Source organism: Pyxicephalus adspersus, chromosome 5, assembly GCF_032062135.1.
Source record: "Pyxicephalus adspersus chromosome 5, UCB_Pads_2.0, whole genome shotgun sequence".
In the NCBI taxonomy this organism is placed as follows: Eukaryota; Metazoa; Chordata; class Amphibia; order Anura; family Pyxicephalidae; genus Pyxicephalus; species Pyxicephalus adspersus.
In genome coordinates, this window is record NC_092862.1 from 105,509,968 (window position 1) to 105,536,237 (window position 26,270).

Here is a 26,270-nt window from a genome sequence, read left to right on the forward strand (position 1 = left end):
ATTTATTGTAGAATTCTTTAATCCAGGCCAGGTTGGCAGGGCTCGCCTCTACCACATTTGTACTGTAAGAGATCACATAGTGCCGGGGGTCTAATGAGACTTCTATTACTCAGCCTAATCTAACGTCTGTGGCAAGTTGCGGTCTCTTTACACAGTAAGGGCGATGAAAGGGACTCTTCACAGTGCCTCATCAGTTGGAAAATATACAAACATTAGAGCCCTGAACAGTCCACACCACAAATCCAAATCAGTAATAAAAGGAATCTACTCTACTAACTAATGTCTGGTAAACCACAAACAGTATATGTGAAGCCTTTATCCCCTTTAACCAGCAGATAGGTACAGCATATTTTCCGTGTCATTTATAACCGATCTGCTGATAAACACACTGTTCTCAAACAAATCACACAGAAGAGACAAGCAAACGTTTGTTATGGCACACTAAGTGGAGTATCTGACAGCTCACACACCGGAGGATATCCGACAGGCTTTGTTACACTGCAGAGTGCCGTCATCCTAAAATGTCTCAGACTGCAGGATATAGATAGGATGGATTTGGGCAATTAAGACGAAGACCTTTGGTGCAAGTGATGCCAATTCACAGTCTAGTAAGTGGGCTTGAAGTAAGAAAGGACACAAAAACTGAACAGCAGGATCACCCATATTCTATCTACTGTGCTTGTATGAATTTAATTTCTGTGTTTAGCTCAAATCATCTCTATACTATTCCTGCATGGACTCCCTAAAAAAACATGTGGTGCACAACAATGGTGACATATATATATATATATATATATATATATATATATATATATATATATATATAATATCTGATGGAAACAAATTTAGACAAACCACAATGTTTTCTGGGGCACGATGGTCCCATGTTCCCCTTTGTGTATTTAGCTGCCCAATTATTACTTCAACCAGCCAAAAGGTCCCATATTTTTTTTTTTTTTACAGAAGATGCGTGTCAAGAGGGATACTTGGGCCAAACATAATAAACATAAATGAATTTAGCTCAAACAACTTTCCTACATACTTGTCCTACGTAAGTTAACTTGAGTATTTACCCTGGAGGAGTCCTGCAATATATATTGATGAGCTATAGACTTTCCAACTTAGACCTTACTATACACTGCTCCCAATAAGAACTGAAAGCCTCCTGTTGTGCAGCCTTCCTCTCACACTCCAATGTGGGAGGCTGCATTTGCCTCACAGAAAGTGGTTTGTGAACCCATAGGTCACTGTAAAAAAAAACAGCTACTAGTGAAGTCAAGAGCATTTCCAGAAAGGTATTGTTCATGACAGTATTTTCAGACTCCTTCACATCTGTCACATGCTCAGCGTGAATCTGCTTTCATTTGTGCAGAGAAACCCTTGCAAACCTTCTAATTGGGCTGCACGGTTCAGGACTTTGAGCACAGGCCACACATGGATCCCTCATATCGGTCAGTTTTGGTCAGACTCCTGCATACAGGTAGTCTGCAGGTGGTCACCTCTGCAAAAGCTCCTACGGTTCCTCCTTGCACAAGGAATACCTGCCCTACTGCTGGATTGTTGCCCATATACAACCACCCTGTTAAGCCCTTCTTATGTAAAGGCCTTTTATTTCCTGGTATCTTCTCTTGTGATGGCACATGTCCCATGCTGCAGGATCTGGACTATCTGTGCAACCCGAGTGAGCTGCAGGTACCACATCATGCTACTCTACCATAATTGTAGAGATAAGTAGAGAAGCAAAATGCTAGACTGAGGAAAAATCATCACTGCGATTCAAAATGAAAGTAAACTAAAAACAAAAAAGAAATGACACTTACCTTTAATCCTGCAGATCCCTCGGTGGCCCTGGTCCTTCTTGCAATCCGATCCTGCATTGTCTTGGGATTCCTCTTGGTCCCAAGCGCAGAGGAAGCGCCGGGCACTGCTGTCTTCTCGCTCCATCACCCGATCTCTGACACTGCGCAGGTGTGTGATCGGGTGATGTAGCCACTGTGAAAGGGGGGGGATGGGGAAAGACAGTAGATCTTACTGCGCATGCATATTGCCTCACTATGCATTTCACCCTGATGGAAAAGATGCCCCTTCTCGGGCATGGGCAGAAATAGCAGCGAGAGCCTCCCAGAATGCATTACGTAGGTATTCCGGGAGAAGCTCTGTGCTCCCATTAAGACTTAAAGGGGCAGTGCTGCACTCCTTTTTTTAAACACAACATTTTTACTTTATTTATTGTTGAAAGCTAAGTGGTTAGTTGTCTACCATTCTATGTAAAGTAAAAATGTTGAGTTTAGGTACGCTTTGAATAGACTTGGTAGTATACTATGTTGAGTATTCCCAAAAAAAAAGTGACTGACCTTTGTGACTTTTTATGTCCATTACACTTTAACAGCTAACATGATAAACATATGCATATGCTTGACATCAGATCTGTATAGCAACACACCAATGTCAATGTCTGCCTATGAAGCTGCATCAGCATGCAGGGAAACCAGCATGCATGCTATCAGCCCGGCATCAAACATGTTAAGTCGAGCTCATCAGATGTGGTGCTGCGCTTTCCAAACAAAGCATGAGAGCAGCCAGTTGTTCCCAGGTGGCTTCTTGGCAGACTATTGCTCATAATGTAACACACAGCAGCAGGCAATCTAGCATTCACCCTGCTGAGTGGCAACCAGCATGGAAAATAATCTGACATTGAAAACGATAATTGTATAATCAAACTGTTATCCCCCGCATTCACTGCCTAGCCAAGTGCTTTCATTTTGTGCAGCAATTAAAAGTAGGGGGAAAAAAAACGGTCTGAATTGTGATTGTCTGCACTTCATTACCTAAGTTCTTGTAGAGGTGGTTACACAATTCATAGATTAAACACTGCTCGCTACTTCACCTCTATTACTGTTCACTGCACTTATGTGGAAAAAAAACAATGAATCATTGGCAAATAGAAACCTGGAGCAAAAAGACATCCTTCTGATATTTAAATAGTATGTGGAAATAGCTAATTTTCTTTATGAGCAGATATACAATGGCCTTGGCTTATATAAACTATTAGCATCATTTTCTCAGTAGGTTGATAGTATGGAAAAACTAGAGAGCTATAAACATGCTTGTAATGAAAATTCATAATTCATAAATAGAATCTACCTACAGTGAAACAGATTGCGATAACCAAGTGTCGGCTCAATTTACAATCAAATCTGGATTCTTAAGCTGCATACACACTTGCAATTTTTGTCGTTTGAAAGGATCTTTCACGATCCTTTCCAACGACAAGGGACTGCACGATGCATGAACGGTGTTGTAGGGGGAGAGCGACAGAGCGGCACCCTGCTGCACGCTCTCCCCCTTCCCTTTCATTAGAATCGGTCGTCGACCATCCTCCGTGGATCCGGCAGGTCGGTCGTTCGGACGATGGACGACACCGACTGTACACATGGCAGATTTTCGCCCGATATTTGGCCGATGCCGATTATCGGGCGATAAAAATCTGCCGTGTGTACGTAGCTTTACTCTTTAGAAGAGCTTGGCCCCTTCCATCACATACATGTCTCCAAAAGATGACTGGCCAACAATAAAGTGTGGGAGAGGGACAGAGAAGCTTTCATACTTCCCAAAAGTGCCAAAACGTTGCCAGACCATTTAAAATTACCTCACTGATGGATATGTGGGTACACATAGGGGACTGGGCTACAATTTACGGCAATATTTTTTTTTCTTCGAGTTAGGTACACTTTATTTCACAGGAAAAGTCTAGTTTTGCACATAAATTTTAATGCCAATGCTTCTCTATCCACTGATTCTTTTATCCTATAATATTCTCTATTTGATCAGCAGAAGTCTAGATTTGCCGAGAGCCCAGCCTCATATAACTCTTATTTTTATACAGCAGTTTTACTCAGAACATGTCTGTGGTATCTTGAAATGTCTGTGGCATCTTGAAATGTCTGTGGTTCATTCTCTTTTTTCACAGATGTGGCGTGTTTTACAATGAGTTGCGATTGGCAGCCCATTCAAACGCAACGCAACACACAAAAATGCATTTTTTAAAGCTCATGGTAGCATGCTGCAGTGTATTCAATGAATGAATGGCAGGCCGGAATGCATGTGTTGAATAGCATTAATGCAAACCTTTCCTCATAGAATCATGGCAGTGAACGAAACACCATCCTGTGTTGAGTGGCACCTAAATATGGTTATTTTGAAGCTGAGGGCACAACACAAAAAAGCCAACTACTCCAGAGGTTAGTTTACCAGTTACAAGAACTACAATTTAATTACAATAATTTATTGCATGTACATGGATCAGCCACATTTAATTATTACATATGCAGGCTATGCTTCCTGGCTAGTTGAGCTTGACAGTAATAGTGCAAGAAAGTGTTGTAGAGAACTATAAAATAGAATTGCAACAGAACATCACTAATGAAAAAGTGAGTAAGCTGTACTTTTTATAAATGCAGCATGTCTAATTAGGTGTTGTAGGGATCCTAAAAGTATACCTAAAGTACAGACTTTTAAATCCTATTTAAAAACCTCATTCATACATACAACATGTGATACAACATATTTTGCCTTGTGATCACTATAATCAAGACAGAACATTTTTTGAATTGCTTCATTCTGCAGTGACAACTGTTTGAGAGAGGAACCCTTGACTTTTGCTGTTGTGTTTCCACAAGTGTTCAATCTGCACTGATTGGCCTATGTTACAGAAATACTAGTCCAATATTTTCATATAAAAAGGACTTATAATAAAAAAAATTCAGCTACAATAGTTCCATCCCTATCTATCTATTACAGGACACTGATGGATGAAACAATTTCCTTTTCTGATAAACTACAGTGAAATCTGTGACATTACTGTTACGACTCATTCACAGCAGAATGCAGGGGTTAATGAGTGAGGACACGAATTTCAGATTGGATGTGGTTTTTAAGGACCCCATTTAAATCCATTTTATGCTTTTAGGTCAATAAATATTTGGACGGAGACAACTATTTTCCAATTTTGGTTCTGTACATTACCACAATTAATTTTAAACGAAACAACTCAGATGCAGTTGAACTGCAGACTTTCAGCTTTAATTCAGTGGGTTGAACAAAGAGACTGCATAAAAATGTGAGGAACTAAATTTTTTTTTTTTTTTTTTTTTTACACAATCACTTAAATTTAGGACGAGACATAGCTATCCAACTGGTGGTCTGTGAGAAAAATTTGGTGGTCCGCGTCTCTCTCGCCAGTGCGCCCCCAAGCAGGGTCAGGAGAAGGACCCTCGCTGGGAGGGCCCAACGTCCAGAGACGCAGACCATGTCCCCCATACGGATCGCAGACTCAAGGAAATGGGCGGGTTGTGTCTCTAGAGCCTGCGGGAGAGTGGGCGAGTTCTGGCATCATGATGTTGATATGGGGGGGGGGGGGGGGGGGACGTTTCTTCCCCTTGGAGTGACACCCAGCTCCCCGAGCGATCCGGAAACAGGTAAATTAGTGCCTGTGAGTCTGAAAAGGTTGGCGACCACTGCTCTAGCATATACATACTGTGGCAGTCCACTGTTCATTTAAAAATATTCATTTTTGCATTATAAACACAAGGATTTATTTTTAAATCCTATGAGACAGAACTATGAACTAAAACCATGAACTAAAACTATGAGACAGAATGAAATTAACCTCATTCACTAGTAAATTTGTCTTGATGAGCAGATCATCAGATCAAGAGGAAAACTAAGCAGATTTAACTTAGCTGAAAACACTGCGTCTCAGTGATCATAAAGCAAAAACTCCAAATGACTACATGGACATAAATTGGCCCACTGATAACAGGTGTGGCTAAAAGAGAGTCAGCTTGTTGCACAAGGTCCGCAGGTTGATACAAAGGAAACAGACTGTACTGTTGCAATCTATACACTATATTGCACATTACATACACAAGCACAAGATTTTGTACTCCACATTGAACAGTGGGCTGCTGAACTGCACATATCTCTGTTTTTCTAAGTTGTTAAAGAAAACTGACAGCGTGGTAAGAGTTTATCAATCCAAAAACTACAGACACAAGGTAAGTATAATGTGGTGAAGTCTCTCTAGTTTACCTTGTCATAGAGATTGCCAGAGCTCTTCCCATCCTCATCACTGCTATCTTCTATTGGTGGATTCTCTCTTTTCATGTCATCTCCCAGATAATGCTCAAAGACATTGGAGAATGCAATAGCAGACAGCATGCAGACCACAGGAGTCAATGTCAACATCAAACGAACCATCACTCCAGCAAAATAAACCGCACTAATTGCATACAGGGCAACTGTAGAGGAAAATTGAAAGTATTTAGTCCTTTTGTTGAATGGGAAAACCAGAAACAACTAAACATGATTTACTTACAGTTTATGTACTTATAATGCATTAGGTGTTATAAACATTGAAATAATACAATGTAAATCTCAGATGTATACAATACTACAGCTTAGAACGGATGATCTGCTAACTAAAGCCAATTACTGCAGACTGTCAGAGGAGCAGTTCAAATAATTTGCTTTGGCATGCCCGGCAAAACCGACAACATTAACGTGAACAAGCCGGGCTTTTAAATAGATGCCAAACAAAAGCCATAAAATTGTACTGTTCCTTGTTGAATATGAGAGCCCTGCACTGTAATGGCACAAATACAAAGCATAAAACAATCTATATTGCACATTTCCAGAAAACCAGTGTGTGAAGAGGCTGGTCAGCATAATGCTCCAAGCAGACACCTAATACCAAATATATTATTGCTATGTTTACAGGAAGGCATTTTCAAAGCCTATATAACCTTTGAATATTGCCGTGCTTACAGGAAGTTTTTTCCAAAGATAAAATATCCAATGAAAAGTGTGGAAATGCACAATTTGATGCATTAGGCCTGATTTAAAAAAAATATCCTAGACTGGTTATGATAGATATATGGGTGAACCTGGGTGATCCAGCATTGAAAACATTTGCCAACCAACACCAAATTTTTTTTAAAAACAATCCAGGTTTTCTGCATCCTCGACATCCATTATCTCCAGCCTTGGAGAATTGTGATAATTCAGGTCTATTGTTTAGTAAATACAAATTTATGGGGGATCAGATATTTTTTGTTTGAAAAAAATCTGCATAAAGCAGTGTTTAATAAAAGCCAGGGAAGGCTGACATGCACAAACAAAACTCCTCCAAAATTCTATTTTAGAAAGGCTAAAATCTTTGTTAAAGGGGGATGATTAGAATTTGCATTGTTTTTTGGGGGATTTATGTGGCCTCTTGACCATTCTTTGGACGCACATGGGTTTTAAAAATGTAATCGGAGTTCTATATGGGTATATAGCAAAAAACTCAGAGGTTGTAACCATGGCCCATTCTAATATTCTTCTATTGCTATCTGCAACTACAGTGGAGAGTTTATGACCACCCTTCCTGTCTGAGTAAAAATACCATAGATACAGAATACCGAAACCTGAAAGTAACTCTTCTGGTCACGCCCCCTCTATAAAGAACACATTGTGGCTGAAACCAAAAGTACATAAATTATAATACAATCCTAATATTGCAATGATATCCATTATGTGCATGGGGGACCTGCAGAAGCTGATTTAATAAGCAGGCTCCACTTCCTGAGTAGTGATTGTATTATACAATTCCTAATAATCATTCTTGGTTCTTCAGGATGATTGAAGGCAAATGCCACTGCGAAACCAATAGAATTTTTAACAGCATGACAAAGGTAGGATTTCAGACAGATGGCCACTTGAAAAACAATATGATATTATGTATGAAATACCAGACAAAAAAACCCCCCCAAAAAAACAAAAAAAAACAAAGGTTATTTTATGTTATAGGTACAAAGGTCAAAGCATGCTAGAATTACATTTGGTTTCCATTTAAAGCTGAAAAGTCTTTCCCTAGCCTATAACAACTTTTTCAGCTATTCTGGCAATTTGGCAAATGCCAGTGGTGGCCAGCCTTTCCCCATCACAATAGCCACAGTCCATCAAGTAAAAGATATTTTTAAACATACGGTGACTCACACAGGCTTGCAAGGACTGGTGTACAACTATAGGGCTATTTGCCTTTTATAACACAATGACAACACAAATGCCAAAGCAAAAACAGAACACAAATGGGACACATCCATTGCATGCAGATGAAATTTAATTGCTGGCAGTTCTTACCAAATACTCGCTCATCGTTGATGTTTTTTATGCAGAACCACAGCCCTGCTGGAAATGTACATACTAATATGTGAAGGTCAAAGAAGAAGGAAACCCATGTTGTTGGCTGGTGCTCTGATACTGAAGCAATAATGGGTATGTGAATTTTTGCGTACCTGGTAGAAAGAAGAGGAAACACAAAAACAGTTACTATAAAGAATCCTGTTTAACAGAAACGAAAGAGAAATTGTGCTAGGTAGTCAGTTGATCCCCGTAGGCTTTAATAAAACCTGGACACCCCATATTAGAGAGCCGACTACAAATTATTTGACTGACAGATATACCAATATTGTAGAAGGCTGCTTAATCATAGAAACTGCTGTAAACTGAGTCTCAAACTAAAGTCTCAAACTTTATCATCTTACAGAGTCCTATGAGCAGTAGCTTTATTATTTATAAAATCAGCAGAAAGTTGTTCAAGTGTAAAGAAAAATTGAAAATTAAACTAAGCAAACAATAAGTACTGTAAAGTACTGTAATCACGAAGTTTTTCCTCCATTCCAATAAAAATCCTCCAAGATTGAAAGTGTGATGGCGGCGCAAGTATATTGCAATTAAATATCAAAAAGTGGCAATTTAACCGTCAATTTGTTGTTTGGATTGCTTAGCCGCTGTTCACAGCCAATGGATGAAGTCAGTGAACCTGATGTTAAATGATGACCTTTTAGTTACAGACTAAAGCGTTAAACCGATGGCAATTTCACAGGGATCTTAGGTATAAAGACAGCTTTTATTGCTATTCCATGCCAAAACATTTCAGAAAGCACCTGCCAAGTGCTTATATACCAATTGCTTCTAACAAGGGATGTGCCTTGCAATTTTACAGGTCAGTTTTCTGCCCAGATGCTTGATCCTCCCCGGCTGTTGAGTTGGCTGGATTTCCCTATGCAGAGATCTCAATGCCAACCAGCTGCGGTCATGTAAAAACAATTATATGTAATGCATGTAGACCAGTGAGAAAAAACGGGAGCAGGATACTGGCATCTTTTTTACAAAAAAAAAAAAAAAAAAGGAAAAAAACAGTCATTTGACTAAAGTTGCTGCTCAGGGTGGTACAAGCCTTAGATCACCATGTACTTCCACTGTCTTCAGGAGACAAAATCACAGGTTTCTGAAAATCCCTGGTTTACTGAATAGAGGTTTTTAAGTAAAAGGAGAAAAGCTTTCGGTTGAAAGCTCTTTTTATGGTTCAGGCCTCCGAGACAGTGGTGATATTGATCGCCTACACCTGCACGGCACCCAGACAAAACTTCAATATCACCATCCTGCAGGTTCTAGCAGTAAGATCAGAGAGGAAGCAATCTGAAGCCACTGAAAAGGAACTTGATATGCTTTTTTATGCTCAACGTTTTGCATCACTTCAGAATGTCAAAAAACTGGAAGAAAGCATTTGTAAAATCTACAACAGACAGATTTAGTTTTACATCGCACCACACAAAACTAGGTGAATGTACATGCCCGTTTAAACCACTGAATGCTTTCTTTATTTCAATAAAATATCATCTTGACCAAAATGTCTGCATGGCCAGCTGAGCCTTATATGGGGACAAGCTGAGCCGGAAGCATAAGATTTCTAGCAGGATTGCCAGGTAATTTTAGTTTGTCAAACACCTAACAAAATATTTTAGCGGTATGCTAAAAGGATAAAAGCAATTTCAAACTAAAGTGCAGACATCAATTGTTCCCACATAGAACGTACCATTGAGTAGATATACTTTTGTCTGCCTCTTCCCCCACCCAGCCTTCCTGTCATCGGTCCTCCTATGTAAACAATTAGGTGGCGCGCTATTAAAAGTGATTTAGGTCTACTTTTCGTCCAGGTCGCCCAAAAAACAACAGCCCCCCTCCAAATGGAAATAGATGCAGTGCATGCTAAACAGCTAGATTGTTTATATGGATAGAAAAGGTTGCGGTAAGTTGCTATTTTCTTTAAGTTTCTCAGGCTATCACCATCTGAGAAACAGTGAAAAGCTTGTTCTGCTGACTTATTACCAATATCTATTAGGTCAAAAGACTAAGGATTTAGAGAGCAGGTCCACTCCATACCAGGCAGGGGAACGGATTATTCATTTTCCTTTTGTTTCTTAAGGGAAAAAAAATGTTTGGTATAAAAGTCCAAGGATCTGGAACAGATTAAGGACTTACCAAGGTACCACTGTATTTGAACAAACCTAACAATCTTTCCAAACAGATCTGATTTTATGACAATGCCAGGCTCCTTTGGTTAGTTCAACAAAGAATTTTGCAAGCTATGCCGACAAAACTTACCCTGTGTCCCAAAGGGAATAAAACCTTCCACTCCAAGGAGCAATGTACCCTGCAATGTAATACAAGAGAATTTGTTTAAGAATAGTGTACAAAAACCTATTTCTGAATGTTAGAGCTGGCTATGATTTTTGTCCTCACTTTGCACAGCACCTGAAAATCTACCACAAAATACTGCAAATCTTATTTACCCCAAATCATAACACCACACATATCTGATGTAATTTGATTCATCATGTGATGTCATTCTGAGGTCATCAGGAATTTTAGGATTATTAGCTGCCAAGTCTAAAACAGCTATTCTATTTAAACTTTTAGCCCCTTTTATGGTTATGAATAAAATTTAAAAACACGCTATACATACATACATACACGCAAATAATCATTACATTCACTAAAAGATGAGCTAATCAGTCTACTTTTACATGCAACCTCATACAGAATAAAAGGAACTTTAAAAATATTCATGTGCGGGATTCCTCTAAAGGCCAGTATGTTGTATTATATTATTGTACTGAGATGTTGCATTATTTTCCTAGAGCCACCAAGTTAAAAACTTTTAGGGAAGATCTGAACTGGGTAGATAACGGAAACATAAGCAAGTACAAGAAAGAAGTAATTTGCTAACAGAACAGAACTGATCAATTTTATTATACGTATCCAAACAGAACTAGCAACATTGATATTCTGCCAAAGCATGCCAAGACCAAACAGAAAATAAAATTCATCTAATGCATAAAAATAATCCAGAAATACTAGGTGTACCTGTGTAGGTCAAGTAGATCACAGTTAGGAACACAATTCCAGCAGCTAGAGAAACTCCCAGGAAGAAGAGCGTCTGGAACTCTTGCTTAGTCAGCTTGTCTCTTAGGTATTGGAGGAAAGCATATGCCTGCAGCAGTGCAAATACTCCTGAAAAAAGTCAGAAAAAAAAAACCCATTATGAACTAAAAGTGTTTCAACATCCAAAGAGTGCCCAATGTTTAAAATAATAAATGGGTGTTGATTATGTAGCATTTTACAACAGGGCAGTACAAAAAAATACAAGGAGCAGAAGCCGCCTATGAAGATTCATGTGCTATGCAACTAAAAGGGCAAAGAAAACATTTTCCCAAATATTAAAGCCAATGTGACAACACACAGGCTCCACTAATGTTAACATCAGCATGTGGGTTTACAAAAATGGCTTTGGAAGTACAGAAGCCACCAAACGTTTCCACCTAGTGCTGCAAGTCACAATGCTTTTTGTAGTTCCTTTTCTGTCATTTTTGCCAAGTTTTTTTTTCTAGGATTGGAGTCTTTGGCACATGTGTACACTAGCTTTTTTATCTCGGCACAAAATTGTGCTGAAACTGTACATGTGCATGCGCAGCCGAGTGTACAGAAAAGTTTGTCATTTGTGCCAAAAAAAGCCCTATTTCCTTTTTCCATGAACAAATAGCCAGACTGTCAGGAAATTTTTGTAAGTTAAACATACTTCTGATTTAATGTAACCATTATGTGTATGTTTCGCCTGTGTTTATCCAGGAAAACATAAATGGAACTGTTGTCTGTAAGATTCCCTGCGCCTGTATAACTTTTAGTAACAGTTATTGTTGAACTACCCATAACTTTACGTTCCAGAGAAAACAGTGACTAGGGCAATAAATAAGTGGATATCAATACCAATAAAAATCTGACAGATGTTCTGATCCCTCCCCACTCTTTCATAAACTGTTTAAAGGAAAATAAAGAAAAAAAATGTTAATATTGTGAAAATTCGAGTCTCAAGTATTCTCTTCCCTGTACAGGAGGTAGAATCCTCTATCAAGTGTCCATGTTGCAACCTGCGTGATGTGGACACTTTTTGGTTTTGCAGCGGCTAGGTCATATTAGTCCAGACTATTACCAGACAAAAGAGTCACAGCAGTCATACTAGAAAAAGGGGAGAAATTTGTGACTGACTGATATGGGCACATCTGTATTACTGATTATTGTTCCCCATTATCCTAAAACAGTGCTGGCAGAGGACCCAGGAGGTGGGCATAGACAAGCACAGGTATTATCACAAGGGATTTAAAAAGTAACATAGGAGGGGTCAGAAAATACCAGTTTTGCACTGAAATGTATTTTGTAAAAAAAATGATTTTGTATCGATCGCTACTGCCATTAGAAAACATTCAGGGATTACTTTACCCCACAAAATTTATTATTATATGTTGCCTGACATCTACAAAGTCCAACATTTAAGGTCTAATAGTTACAAAAAAATGGGAGCAAAAAGAAAGACGAAAAAAAAAAAAAAACTTAAGAAATATCAATCTTACCTGCTGCTGCCATGTGCTCACTAGTCCGAATGGGCTGGAATCCAACAAAAGGAATTTGCATGGATAAAATTAAACCCACAATGTAGAAAGTGCTGTATGCTACAGAGGAAAAAAAAAACAAGAGCACAAAAGAAATATGCAAATTTAATATGTGCAATTTATATGAAAGTTAAACTTCAGTACAGTGAACAATCATTTCGGATAATGTGTTCTGACCTACATCAAACCATCTTTATAAGGGTGAATAACTTTACACTTCATCATTTGAGACAGAGCATACATTTACTAAATGATGACAATGTTCACTCCAGACATTAAATTCAGTTATGTAGGATGTGACCACAGCAGTATTACAAAAACTACAAAAAAATCATTGCTGGCTGACTGCTTTGAAATCACACCATTACAATATGTGTGCAATGGAAGGCTGTGGAATGGACATTTGTTATAGGTATGCAATAGAAACATAGCATATACCCATAAGTCATTTAACCCTGAGAGCCTTATTCGCTTTAAGGAACATTATCCAAAGTCTCCCTACCTGTTCTCTTCAATTGTTTGAAGTCAATTGACCTAACCTTGTAGCTGGGTTCTGAAATTTACTAGTAGGCTTAAAAAAGGTTCTGTTGACTGGAGGGATTTACACATTATTAGTCACGTGAGGTTTTAAGAACAAAGCAGGATTCATTCTTCTAGTTTTTACAAAAAATTCTTTTATTTTAGATGTACTATTATTATTTCATATTTTAACCAAATGTCACCGGGTAAATCACGTGTTTTTTAGATTTTAACACACAAAGATTGGTTTTGGAGGGGGCAATTAAGCTATCCTAGGTTAATCCAGTAAACCTAGCCAGCTAAGCTGCCTGCTTCAGCAATGTAGGTAGAAACCAGAGTGCAGGGAGCACATAAACATGAAAATCCTTGCTGATAAGTGTCCCGGACTAAATTCAAACCTAGGACCCAGTGCAACAGTAAGAAAGCCACTGAACCAACTGTGCGGCCGCTTCTGCAATCATTTCATCCCCTGAATATGTCACCTATGAAGAGCTCAATAGTTCTTCATGACAACCCTGATGTCACTACTGTGTTTTGTGCTGACATGGAAGTCAGTGGAAGTTACCAGCGAGTGCTGGGGGTACAATGGACACTCCTAGAAGCCTGGGTGTATTAAAATTCTTCCGATGACAGTAAACAATTCTTTTACACTGGAGCGGTGTTTGCTAAAAAAAAGTACACTCACAGGCACAGCTTTTTTGGTGAAATTCTGGTTTAGTGATAGGGTAACTAATGAATCAATTCATGTTTCTGTAGCATTTAGCCAAAAATTAGGAAACTGAACCATCAAAAGTATTCAGATCAGGATGGTGTGAGGAAAGTCCTATTTGCATATATTTTCCAGGTTAATGATTTAGAGAAGTAAAACAACAACGTTAGCATGACAGCCAGGCAACTAGTATTTTCAGATGCAGACCTTTAACACAGCCCTAAATCTTTCTTATGACGGTTTAATTATATGAAAACATCACATTTAGTGCTCTATTTTATGCTGCTAGTACACTTTATATGCAGTATATTTTTTGTGCCGACAATAATCATTAGAATTTAATAGTATGTGGCAAAACACAAATTAAAAAAAAAAAAAATGCGCCCTGCACAAAATGACTTAGGTCTTTAGGTCATTTTTCAAACCACTTAAAACAAAAGTGAAACATGGCAAGAAAAACATGGCACATATTTTATTTAATTTCCTTCAGTTTTACAGCTGAGCATTGCAGCTTGATAATATTGAGAAAATCGTGTTTTAACTGAATATAAATGCTTTTGTTTACTGCATTGCTGACGTAACTCACAGGCACAAGAGGTTTTACTACCAAATAACCAAATGATGTCACATCAACCTATTAAAAGCCAGAATTCTTAATAATTTCTTGTAAATTGGTTTTATATAATAACTGTTAGACTGCCATCCTGTGGCAACAGTGCAGTACACAGCATTCATCAAGGGAAATGGCTTGCTGAGAGGCAAACATACACATTTCTTTAAGATTCTGCATAGAACATAGACTCAAAAAGAAAATATATATATTAAAAAACATTTTTTTACAAACTGAGAATAAAATATATACTGCATAATATACTCTCAAACAATGCAACACAATGCATCTCATTACAGAGGTTTTCTGAAAACATAAAAGTCTGAGAAGAGTTTTGCAGTATTTGATTAGAATAGTCATACAATAAGTGCAGGTTTTAAATTCTTTACCCAGTCCTCAGCAGAAGCCGAAACAGTATACAGCTATTGAGGATCTCTATGGTAACATTTCTCAGAGTACAGGAACAGGGAATGTGACTTATTTGAAAAAGAAAATCTGACTTATATTAGTGAAACTATTAAGTATTCATACAAAGGATATGACAATTTTTTCTCATCAAAAAATGAAACCAGGAATGTTAATATATCTCAATTAAGTCATAGGGTTAAGCTAGTGATAACATACCAGTAAAAATAATAAAAAAAGATAAATAGGATAACTTAAAAAGCAGACTTTATTGTAATTAGTCTACCATTTTTTTTTTACTTCCCACTTAGTTTTGTAGCTTACTTAGTCTACACTTATTACTGTATACCTTTGCTCTTTACAACTGGCAAGTGCCAAACATAGACCTCTTTTTGGGAAGAAGACATCATCACGTTTGGCAAATTAGGAAACACGGTTTATTCTGAACAAATAATAATACATACTATGAGACTCTAGAGGCAGGAAGCTCTGTGGTGCTTTGGCAGCTGGCACCTTGATTGGTTCTTAAAGAACCAACATTTGCGCACTATACAACAGGTGGTACCATCTCACCCAGGACACCAATCAGGAGAGCCAGCCAGTCTGAACATGCCAAGGCTGTGCAGAACCACAGCATTCATTCTGAGAATGCTAGCAGTTAGAGAGCTATGATGAAATGATCTAATACTTTCAATGTAAACCTAATACTATAGAGCACGACAACAATTTCTAAGATTTTTACTGAAAATTTTGAATGAATGCTTTACATGAAAAATGTGGTACAATTAAGCAAAAACAGATGAAACAAGTGAGGCCAAACTGTCCGGCAGTCAGAAGGTCCTGCTACAGTAGAATCCAATCCTCCTGAACATTAAAATAGCTACTCGATTAAACATGATTTCTACCCAAATTGATGAAAACCTTATTACTATTTCAGAAGAGGGCTGAAGGAAGGTTAATGTTCCCCTAACTGGACAAAATCTTCCTCTAGTCTATGAAACTTGTTTTCCAGTCCATATAGTATATTGTAGAGGGTAAGCTAACAGTTACTTACGTCCTACAAATAATAATGTATGATTGAACTTTGTCATATCAACAGCTTCGTCTTTTTCTATTTGGCCACATAACTATCATTTTCAGAAAGAAGTTAGCAATGATAGCATCTGAAGTCTACTGTGATGGAGGCACTTTAAAATAGTAACATAATCAATGTACAGTCAAGACATTTAAAGCAAGTACTGAGTGACCTATGTAGCTGCATGCACTCTAAAATAATCCATCCTCACAAGAGAGACTGTAAAATCAAGTTTCTGTCAGTTTACAAACACCCCTGGTAATGGTTTGTATCAGACTGGAAAGTTGTGAAGATTCTGCCGCTAAAACAAAATAAGGTAAGAGGAGCAGTAGTGACTTTAGCAGTGATTTTACTTGTTGAGAATTTGAAGTCTAGTTTCTCCACATTGTTTTCTGTAGCTACAGAAAACAGACTACTCTTTTTTTTAAAAAAAATACTTTTTGTCTACCCAGAATATGTAAATATTTTAATGGAGAGTAATAAACTGGGTACATGTGCACATCCTCCCAGCCCAATATGACCACTGTTTTTGCAGTTTCCCTGAGTAAGGTCAGAGTAAGTATGACTTGTACAGCTTTTGCAATAATGAATACTTCTTTACCCTGATTATCAGTGCAAAAAATAACCTATTAAACAGTGTCTTATTCCTTCCTCAGAGAAGTACGGTGATTTGTAGTGTGAATATAGTTTAGGAAAAAAAAAGCTAAGGATTGAGAACAGCTCTGTGTTAGCTACAAGAATCTTTTAATCACTTGCTGACTGTTCACTGTATAAAAACCATCTTCCCAGAGTCCCAGTGGTATCCTACTGTTCAGTGAAAGCTGATCAGCAACTGCAATTTTTAAAAGTAAAATGCATACCTTCCTCTCGTGCCCTGATAAATGCCAGATCAAAGTAAAAGTAAAAATTAAACTATTTTTAGTTTGCACCAAGAAATCCTGAGCAATCATCTGGGGAAAAAGCGCAATTACAAATTGCTTGTAAGTCTATAAACACAGAGCAGCTGCATGCATGTAATAATGGCAGCTCTTGTGTGCTGGACTGAGGTTATACACTATCCACGTGGGCAGCAACCATTGTTGTGATGGATCCCAATAACGGAATAGTCAGTCTTTTTTTTTTTTTTTTACACTACTGTGTATGAAAACATCTATAACATTTTATTGGAGGTTTATTCAAATCACCAACATACAGACACAGGTGGGAGCTTTGTGCTCTTTACTGACTCACCAACATCAAATTCTGTGTGGTTTACTTTTCTAATGAATACTTCACATATACTCAAATAACCAGGACTGCAAAATATGTACAAGTACAATATAGCAATTTAGTATATTCTGCACTATTTCTCCCACCAAAACCAGATGCATGCAGAAGCGAAAGAGGGGTTAAGGCAAAGGTTTAAGGCACAGGATTTATTGGCCAGTCCAGGACTTTTTGTTAGCTTGGTGAATATACCTGCAAGCATATACATAAACCCCACAGTAGTCTTTATAGTAGCTTTATGAGCTTTCCTGGTTAAAAAGTTGCGGGTCTGACTTTGTCAGGTCACAAGACCTCGAAAAAATGAAAAGGTCATTGCCATTTTTATTTTTAGCAGCTTATTAAGCATCTCTACCAAAAGGGCTACCAAAATAATAAATTAAATATATATTGAAGCATTGAATTAACAGCAGAAAACATTAAAAGAAAAAGTTGGCAGGAACTGATGCTCATTGTTCACATCAAAGAAAATATATCACTACTGAACCATGATCATTAACATTCAATTGTATCTATGCCAAAACACTAGTAGACACAAACGGATAGCCTATTTCCCCACCAGTACAAGCTGTACTTGCAGCAGTCTATCTGCATTGTGCCTCACATGGATAAAGAGACCTAGAACAAGATTGCAGAGAAATTGTCTTGTTATACAACGTTCACAACATTGTTACAGCAGCCCTTCTGTGATAGAGAAGCGACAATGCCTTGTCAATTCTCCAGTATTAATACACAAAAAGCATATAGTGAAGATCACAATCTAGCAATGTCACTTGGACCTAAGGCTAGCAGGAGTTTTCTAAATTTGTTTTTGAATCAAATAATTTACATTTTCATAAATCACACAAAAAAAAAAAAAAAAGTGGGAACATGCATGAGCAGTCAAGCGTGCATGCACAAAGCCACAAGTGTGATTATGTATTTTTAGTTTTACTTTAGGAGAAGGCAGTGGTTAACAGTAGGAGAAATATAAAACAGTAATCCCATCTGATGAGTTTAATCCTGTAGGTCAGCTATATAAATGACTGAAAAAAATGTAGGAAAATAGCTGAATTTTAAACTTCCAAAGTTTAGGTTCCTAGTTTCAGCTACCACTATACCAATCTCTCCCCAATCTATAGCTTACTAACAGTTATAACTAACAGTTTCTAAAGAAGGTAACAAAATACCACGATAAAATGTGAAAGTTCCACCTTTAAAAAGAAATGCTTGGATGTTGAAATTTAGATAATAGCGGCAAAGATGAAAAAAAAGATTACCACCCTTCAACTATTTATTTTTTGAAGTACAGCATTGCATGTGTCTAAATCACTCTATCCCAATAAATCTATATTAAAAATATAAATATTCTACTAATTTTTGTAATATATGACAGTTTTGTTTAAAACCCTTTTAAACTTGTGCTTTTATACAATTAAATTGTTTAGCATTTATTGAAACCAAACCAACTACAACCCACATTTTAGTTCTTGGAACACATCGACCGATTTTTTGCCACAATCTAGATTTCTCAATGGACCCCTCATCTTAAAGCGCACAAAAACCCAAATAATGTAATATGTCCCTTTTTACCAGATGACGGCTGCTTAGGTTTTTTTTTTTCTACTTCTGCTCCTTTACGGTTGCCACCTGGGCTGGGATTTCTGTCTCAAGTCTGCCCTGGCTCATCTCTATATAATCCAATCAGTTATGTATAAATTGGATCTACTGCTGGTTGATTTAAAGTATACAAACAGTATGCAAGAACAATTTGAGTACATGCTTTTTATTTGGGGGGAGTGTTGGAAAAGAAGTATTTTGTTCGTGTGCAATGGTTTGGGACTTGTCAATTAAATACTGATAGCACTCAGATCAGATCATACAGTTGAGTGCTAAATTATCAGTGTTCTGCCTGAACATGCTAGGCATTACATAAATAGTGATGAGATCAGTGGTTTACTTCTAAATGTTCACTCTCCCAGTCCTTATCACAGGAAGTGACAAAGATTCTACATTTCTGATGGGATCAACAGATATATTTGACTTTTCTGAAAAAAAAAAAAAAAATGCAGCCACCATGCCCAAGGACTGTTAAGATACAATATCTTACCTTTGTTCCCAGGTTTAGTTTTTTTACTTAAATGTAATACAAGGCCTACGTAAATGGTCTAATTAATCTCTATACAATCAGCAACGCACATAGCAGCTGGTAGATCCTAAGGAGATTAAATTGTAACATATGTGGTGAGCTTGAGACTACACCAGTAAGAATCACCTGTACCTTTTTGAATCTTTTTCCCCAGCCACCTCAATGTTAAGTCTCACATAGGTGGATTTCATACAGTCATCTTTCAGTCACCTTAAGGCAGCATAGCCAGTAGGAGTTATATTGGCCCCATGAACGGTGCAGTGTAGGTGGGGGGGGGGAGGCACATTGACTAGGAAATATTGATTTTTTGTTATTTTTTTTTGCAAAAGAGACTTAGCATGTAATGTCAACCTCCTGGAGGCTGTTTGTGTAGCAAGTTTAGGTCCACTGTAAAGAATTAGGGAGTCAAATAGGGTAGAGTCAGTACAGTTATTTCAATAGCTAAAATCCTACATCTAGTTGACACATAAAAAGCAGGGGTAGAGGCACATTGCACAGATAATTGGTATGTGGGTCATGTAATGACTGACAAGGTATGTGTGAGGCAACAGGAATATGGAAAGTCCATGGCTTATGGTGGCAGGTACTAATATGGTAGTGACTGGGAAAATTCAACAAGTAGACATTGAATTTTACTGAGCTGTTCACTAAAAAACGGTAGCATAGTAAATAGATACAGAGCCTTTCCTTATCTGGCTGACCTCAACAAAATATGTTTCGGGAAAAAATGACATTTTGTAAAGGTAAATGACAGAAAGAACATTTCTGTTTTTCAGCTTCAAGTGGGAAATTATAGCAAGAAAAGTAAATGTGGCAAATCTTTGTTAGCGCTTGAAGCTGCTTACCTATGTAGACTCTCTTGCTGTAACGCTGCATCAGAAGCAACACAAACACATGAAGTGGAATAAGATTGATAATAAACACATAGCCACCCCAGGCAGACACCTAGAAAACAGGAGGCAAAGAAAAGCATTAAACAATAAAACTGCCATTATGGTACAACTCAATCTCTTTATCTGGCCTATAAATTTAACCATTGAGATGTGAAAAGCTGGAATGTACAGCAAACTGTTTAAAAACACTCTAAGCTAACAACCACTAATCATGTTATGTTTATTATACCTAATATAAATGCAAAACAATCTTAAAAAAATCGGCTGTAAAGAAGGGCAGATAGTTTTGTTGGGCTTTGAAATGCGCATGTTGAGGTTGAGATGTGTTGGCGTCCTATTCAAAACAAATGGCATTGCAACACACCCAAGTTTGTTTCGTGTAGAGTGGCATAGGGATGTGAATCAGATCTTAAGGACAGCACAGATGCCTGAAACAGTTCAGATCAGGCTTTTGTGCCAGACTGCTATGTACTGTCTATAGCCACAATAGAGCTGCCATGTACACTAGAGCCAAGATGTAGTGCAAAACTGCTTCATTTTTTAGGATATAAACGCCTCGAACCTCTATTAAACCTATAAACCATAAATGTCCGCAGTGGGACAGCCCTGACCAGCATCTATGCTCTTCCTACATCATGAAGATCTTAACCATTCTGTATATGGTCACTGTAAAAACTGCGTAGAAGAAATGCTGGTCCATGTGAGATAAAGGGGAGATAAGGAAGAGATCAAAGAATATTACTAGTGTGAACCTACCATGTAAAAATAAGACAAACAGCAGCATATTGTCCAAAAGACAGAGCCCGTTTTTACGGATTTTACCTGAAACGATAAAAATTTGTAAAAGTACATTAAAAACTGATAGAAAAGGCAATCATACAAGTAGGTCATTTTCATTAATGTTCAGGGAGTAACTACAGAATATTAAATGTTCCCTAGATATACATATGAAAACCGTTTATAAATAAAAGTGAATCTATGATATTTTATACATGTTCAGGACTAAAAAATAGTTTTCTCTTCTTAGAAAATGTGATTATTTCCTATTTGCCACATACAGCCAGCAGGTGTTGGAGTTGAGGTAAAAAGTTGTGTACAAGTTCAGAAATCAGATCCTTTAATTGCAGTGTTGTCCTGCACCTTTTTACAAAAGTTAGATGCATAAACAAAAAATGATGAATCATAAATCAATATTAAACATAGATATGAAGATGATGGGAAAGTTCAAAATATCCCTAAATCAAGATTTACCATAGTACAAATGAAACACTTCACGATCACAGGCAGTTTTAAATTGTCCAGGTTTTTCACAGGTTTCATTTAAAACATTATTTCATCATGTGATCAATCCAGTTTCAGGAGCTTGGAGACCCAAAATTCTTGGTTGCCCCCGTTCGGTTTAATATCCCAGGCAGCCAGCAGGAGCCACACTGCATATCCCACTTATGTAACACCCACAGCTAGGAAAAGCACTAGAATGGCAACACTTTTTTTTGAGGCAACAAATGGCCCAGTGAGTAGGCTAGAGGTGGAGAGATGGCATGGAAAACTGCATATTTGAACCACAGAAATGTGGCACAAACATGCCTGACTGTGCAACGTGTCATGATAATTTAAAACTAGACTGGCTGAAAAGAATTGCAAATGTTGTGGCAGTTCACATACTTCTATTACAACTGTCCCCCAGGTCCTCCACAATTCTACCAACACCTCTACTTGTTTGGTCCAAATCTGCTTTGCCCTGGTAATGTATTAGCACTACTGCCAATAATGCCCAGGGCTTCCAATACTGCCTCGTTGGTCACCGTTACTCCTTTGCCATTTACACACCCATGTCCCGTGAAGCAGGTATTTTGTCCACCACTTTTCTTTTACACAGCATTTATATACACTTGTCAACCTGATTGAAAGTAAAATTAATTCCCTTTCATTTTGGGTATGCTTGATTACAAAATACATTAATGTGTGTAGCATTAGCAAAGCTCAATTATTCCAAACATGCTAACAAAACATTGCAAAAGATTGGTTTATTCAATTTCTTACAAGTGGCCTCACTGACCATGCTTGTATGGGTACAGACAACGAATACACCGAGCACTAATCTCAATAATTTAGGAAACTCTGATCCAGTAATACTATATACACAATGCTGGTAACAAACAACACAAGAATAATGAAAACTGGTGTTAGGAACCTAAAAACCTATTCCACCAAAGAACAGTATAGTGCAGCACAATACCACGCAAAGTACAATAACTTATAGAAAATTATTAAGTACATTTAAGCAATGTGAATATTGTATTAGGTGGAAGATTTATTTAATGAATAACCCACCCTGACTATTCAGACATCCCTTCTTGCTGATAGATTTTCAAGCTAGTTTTGTTAAACTAAATACAAATGAATAATATCGAAAAACAAATATATGCAATCACAAAATGCTAAAACACATTAAAAGACCATTATTTGTTAGTCCCACATGGCAAACTGTCACTGAGTCATCATCTTTAAGGCTTGCATTCTTTACAGATTTAACAATGAATAACCTAATGCTACATTTACATACATCTTTAAAAGTTGTGAATAATGATCCAGTCATTTTTAGAAAAACTCAACTTTTCAATGTACTTCTTTCACACTACCCAAGTGACTTTTTCCTATTCAAACTGCACCATTTCCAAATCCCTGTATTTCGAGTGTCATTACTAGTAGAGGATTAAGGTGCTTATACCAATACCAATCACTATTAACCATACAAATTAGAGATAGACACTAGACTTTATTCACAACCTGTCAAAACACTTTATAGCAATGTGCAAAGAGCCTGCTGTATTTCTGATTGTTGAACACACTTATAGCCAATTCTCTATTTTGCATATGTAGATTAATATACTTCACATTATTTTAACAATTTTTCTTTATAAGAGTTCACCACATCAAACCTTTATATTTAGTGCTCTGCTTTCAGGAATACTCATGTGTGATAGTAATCACATATACAATACTTAAACCTAATTACATTACCAGAGAGAAGAAGGCTTTGCCTCCTGTGCTCAGCAAGGCAACACAAACCAAAGTGGACACCTTAGAGGAAGGTGAACAAAAGGGTAAGTTTTAAGCTATACTGTAAACTGCTAAATACCAAGATAAAAATACATAAAATGTAGTCGTTTCACCTGCCCAAGAATTGTGTTCTTGTTCATTCAGTCCTAAGACTTACACAACACAGCCAGGATGAGGAGGACACTTCTAGATGTAAAGGAAAACAGTGGCGACTGTACTTTCAGTTTGTTTACTGGATAGTAAAAAGGCAGCAGGAGATAAAGTAATTCCTTAAGACTACATACACACATCAGATGATTCTGGTCAGTTTCTTGCCTCAGGGCTAGTATCAGACGAGAATCTGATGTGTGTACAGTGATCATTAGTTGTTTATGGATCCGGCAGATCCACAAACGTCGAAAGACGGATGACCACAATGCAAGTGAAAGAGCGCAGTGGGGTGGCGCTCCCTTGTTCCTCCCCTTCCCTCTCCATAGAGCACAACGGCACTGTATGAATAGCGCTCATTCATGAATTTTTCATGAAACATACTTTCCAACGACAAAAAACTAACGTGTGTATATAACTTTACCTAGATATTTGTGTGAAAACACCTAAAGGGCTTTCCTCTTTTTTCCAGTCCTTTTGCAGCTGTACAAGGCAAAAGTATGTAACTTAATTTAAAAAAAAAAAATTAAAAAATGCATTTAGATATAACCCCCAACATCAATACATCATCAGAATATAGCTAAATATAAACGGAAGCCCTTTTGCTTTACTTCTATCTTAAAGTACCACATGTGAGTCTTCTTTATATGTCCTTGCTGATTATTTTCAATGTAAAACTTTCAGGAAACAACATTACAGGAAATACAGTAGCGTGATGCTGTGATGATAAAAGTCCCCGTTGCATGTGTGACAGTTGATGACTGATTAATGAGACTACACAGTTTGCCTTACTTACTTTTGGAAAGCTTAGCTCCCTCATCAATGTCCCCATAGTCTGAATACATTTTCCAGCTAATTAGTTTATCTGGGGTTAGTTGGCTGTCTAAAAAGGCAACTCGGGGTGCTCAGGAGATGATATTCCGTGTCTTACTCTACTTCCGATTTGCAGCTCCAGCTACTTTGTTTTGTGTTTTTACCTTCCGTACTAAACTTGAATGCAGCTTATAATACTTGTTTTTTTTATTACATAAGGATCAGGTCATTGTTTGCATTAAAGCTCAATGTTAGCTAAAGTTATTATTTAAGTTTAGGGAGGATTGGAGAACGTTGGATTGGGACTCCCATCTGTGTTCCAACATGCACAGGAAACAGAACTGCAGTGAAACCACCTAAGCAGGAAGAGGTTGGAAATCACCCAAATAATAAGCCTGACATAAAAGTCTTCCACTCAACACTCAAATGTAATTTTATAGCAAACTGTAAACCTATTGGAGGATTTGCTCATACAGCTTGCCCTTATCATACCAGACAACAACAGAAAGAGCAAATGAATTAAATCCAAAATAGTAATATATTTCAAGTTTGAATTGCCCAGGTTTATTTCAGGTTTACACTAGAATTGCTATCTGTAAAAATAGAAGAAATTATAAATGTAGAAAAAAACATTATTGAAAAGCAGGAATAGAAATGAAATCAAACCAGACAAAATAGAAAAACACTGGTGAATGGAGGCCTATGCAGTGCGAAAATCTAATGCGTATGCAGCTAACTGCATGAAATGTTTATATGAAATGGGTATACTTTGTGTATCTATCCATGGCTTTGGGTCTGGTTTAGGGTAAATCTGTAATTAGGTACCTGCTGGTACTCTGCAAACACTGTTCTTGTATGCCACTGGCACTCCTGGGTATGGGGTAAATGTTTACATTTCCTACACCCTGCAGTGCTTAGTGTCTGGGCCACCTGATCCTAGACTCAAACTCCCAAATTGGGGAGGACAGCTTGATCTATGCTTACTAAGGCTGCCTACTGCAACTATATTCAAAGGTCAGCAACATAATGTCTTAAATGGTCCCCTAACGTTTGTCCCCTCTCTCCCAATATAGTCTAACTTTTTTTTTTTTTTAATAAAAGTTCAACATGGAAAGGTGTAAATTCAAATTGAGCTTTGAAAAAACAAAACAAAAACCAAACACTAAATATTATCACAGAATATACCCTAATGCCACTCTGAACCAGTAAACTATAGTTTAGCTTGGGGGGGGGGGGGGAAGTGAAGGAGTAAGCAAGAATACTTATCCATTTCCATACGCCCCCAGCAGCTGATGTGCTCCTTTGCTATTCAATGTCCTGGGTTTTAGGCAAGTCTTCGTCTTTGCTGGCTCTGCGTCACACGGCTGGGCAGGGATCCTAATAAGCTTTAGGTGAATAGGTAACATGGAAGTATGTATTTATTGGGTTTTTAAGCTAGTTGCCTGCCTTCTTATCAATGAAAAGTACAAAAAACAAAAAACCACACGACCTACAAACGTAACGGAAAAAAAAAAAAGCACAAAATCAAAAAGTCTTTAGTTTTACGAAAATGTGTTGACCTCAGGTATATTTTAAAGTAGGTTTCTCCAAAAAAAATAGCATCGGATTGCTAAAGGTATTGCAGGCAGAAAAAGAGCTAATGGCATCTTTCAAAAGAGCCAGAAATATTTTCGTTTACATAAATCCGATATCTAAAGCATTCCTACCATGCCTTTACCATTCTTCTAAATTGCTACTGCAGTGTTTGGAGAATTATATGCCTACCCAACTACAAAAATAGAGCAGACCTATGGCAATCCAGTTTCAAGCACTTCC

At 37.6% G+C, this 26,270-nt stretch overlaps 1 protein-coding gene across 1 annotated transcript in view; it reads right to left on the reverse strand.

Moving 5' to 3' along the window:
• STT3B (STT3 oligosaccharyltransferase complex catalytic subunit B) overlaps window positions 1-26,270 on the reverse strand; it is an 83,069-nt gene that overhangs the window by 13,651 nt on the left and 43,148 nt on the right. Inside the window, exons 4-10 of the mRNA XM_072412377.1 lie at window positions 21,189-21,254; window positions 20,385-20,484; window positions 12,792-12,890; window positions 11,251-11,397; window positions 10,489-10,537; window positions 8,182-8,336; window positions 6,091-6,299 (exon numbers count right to left, since the gene is read on the reverse strand). Of these exons, the coding sequence (XP_072268478.1) occupies window positions 6,091-6,299; window positions 8,182-8,336; window positions 10,489-10,537; window positions 11,251-11,397; window positions 12,792-12,890; window positions 20,385-20,484; window positions 21,189-21,254 (825 nt within the window). The remainder of the gene's footprint in view (window positions 1-6,090; window positions 6,300-8,181; window positions 8,337-10,488; window positions 10,538-11,250; window positions 11,398-12,791; window positions 12,891-20,384; window positions 20,485-21,188; window positions 21,255-26,270) is intronic.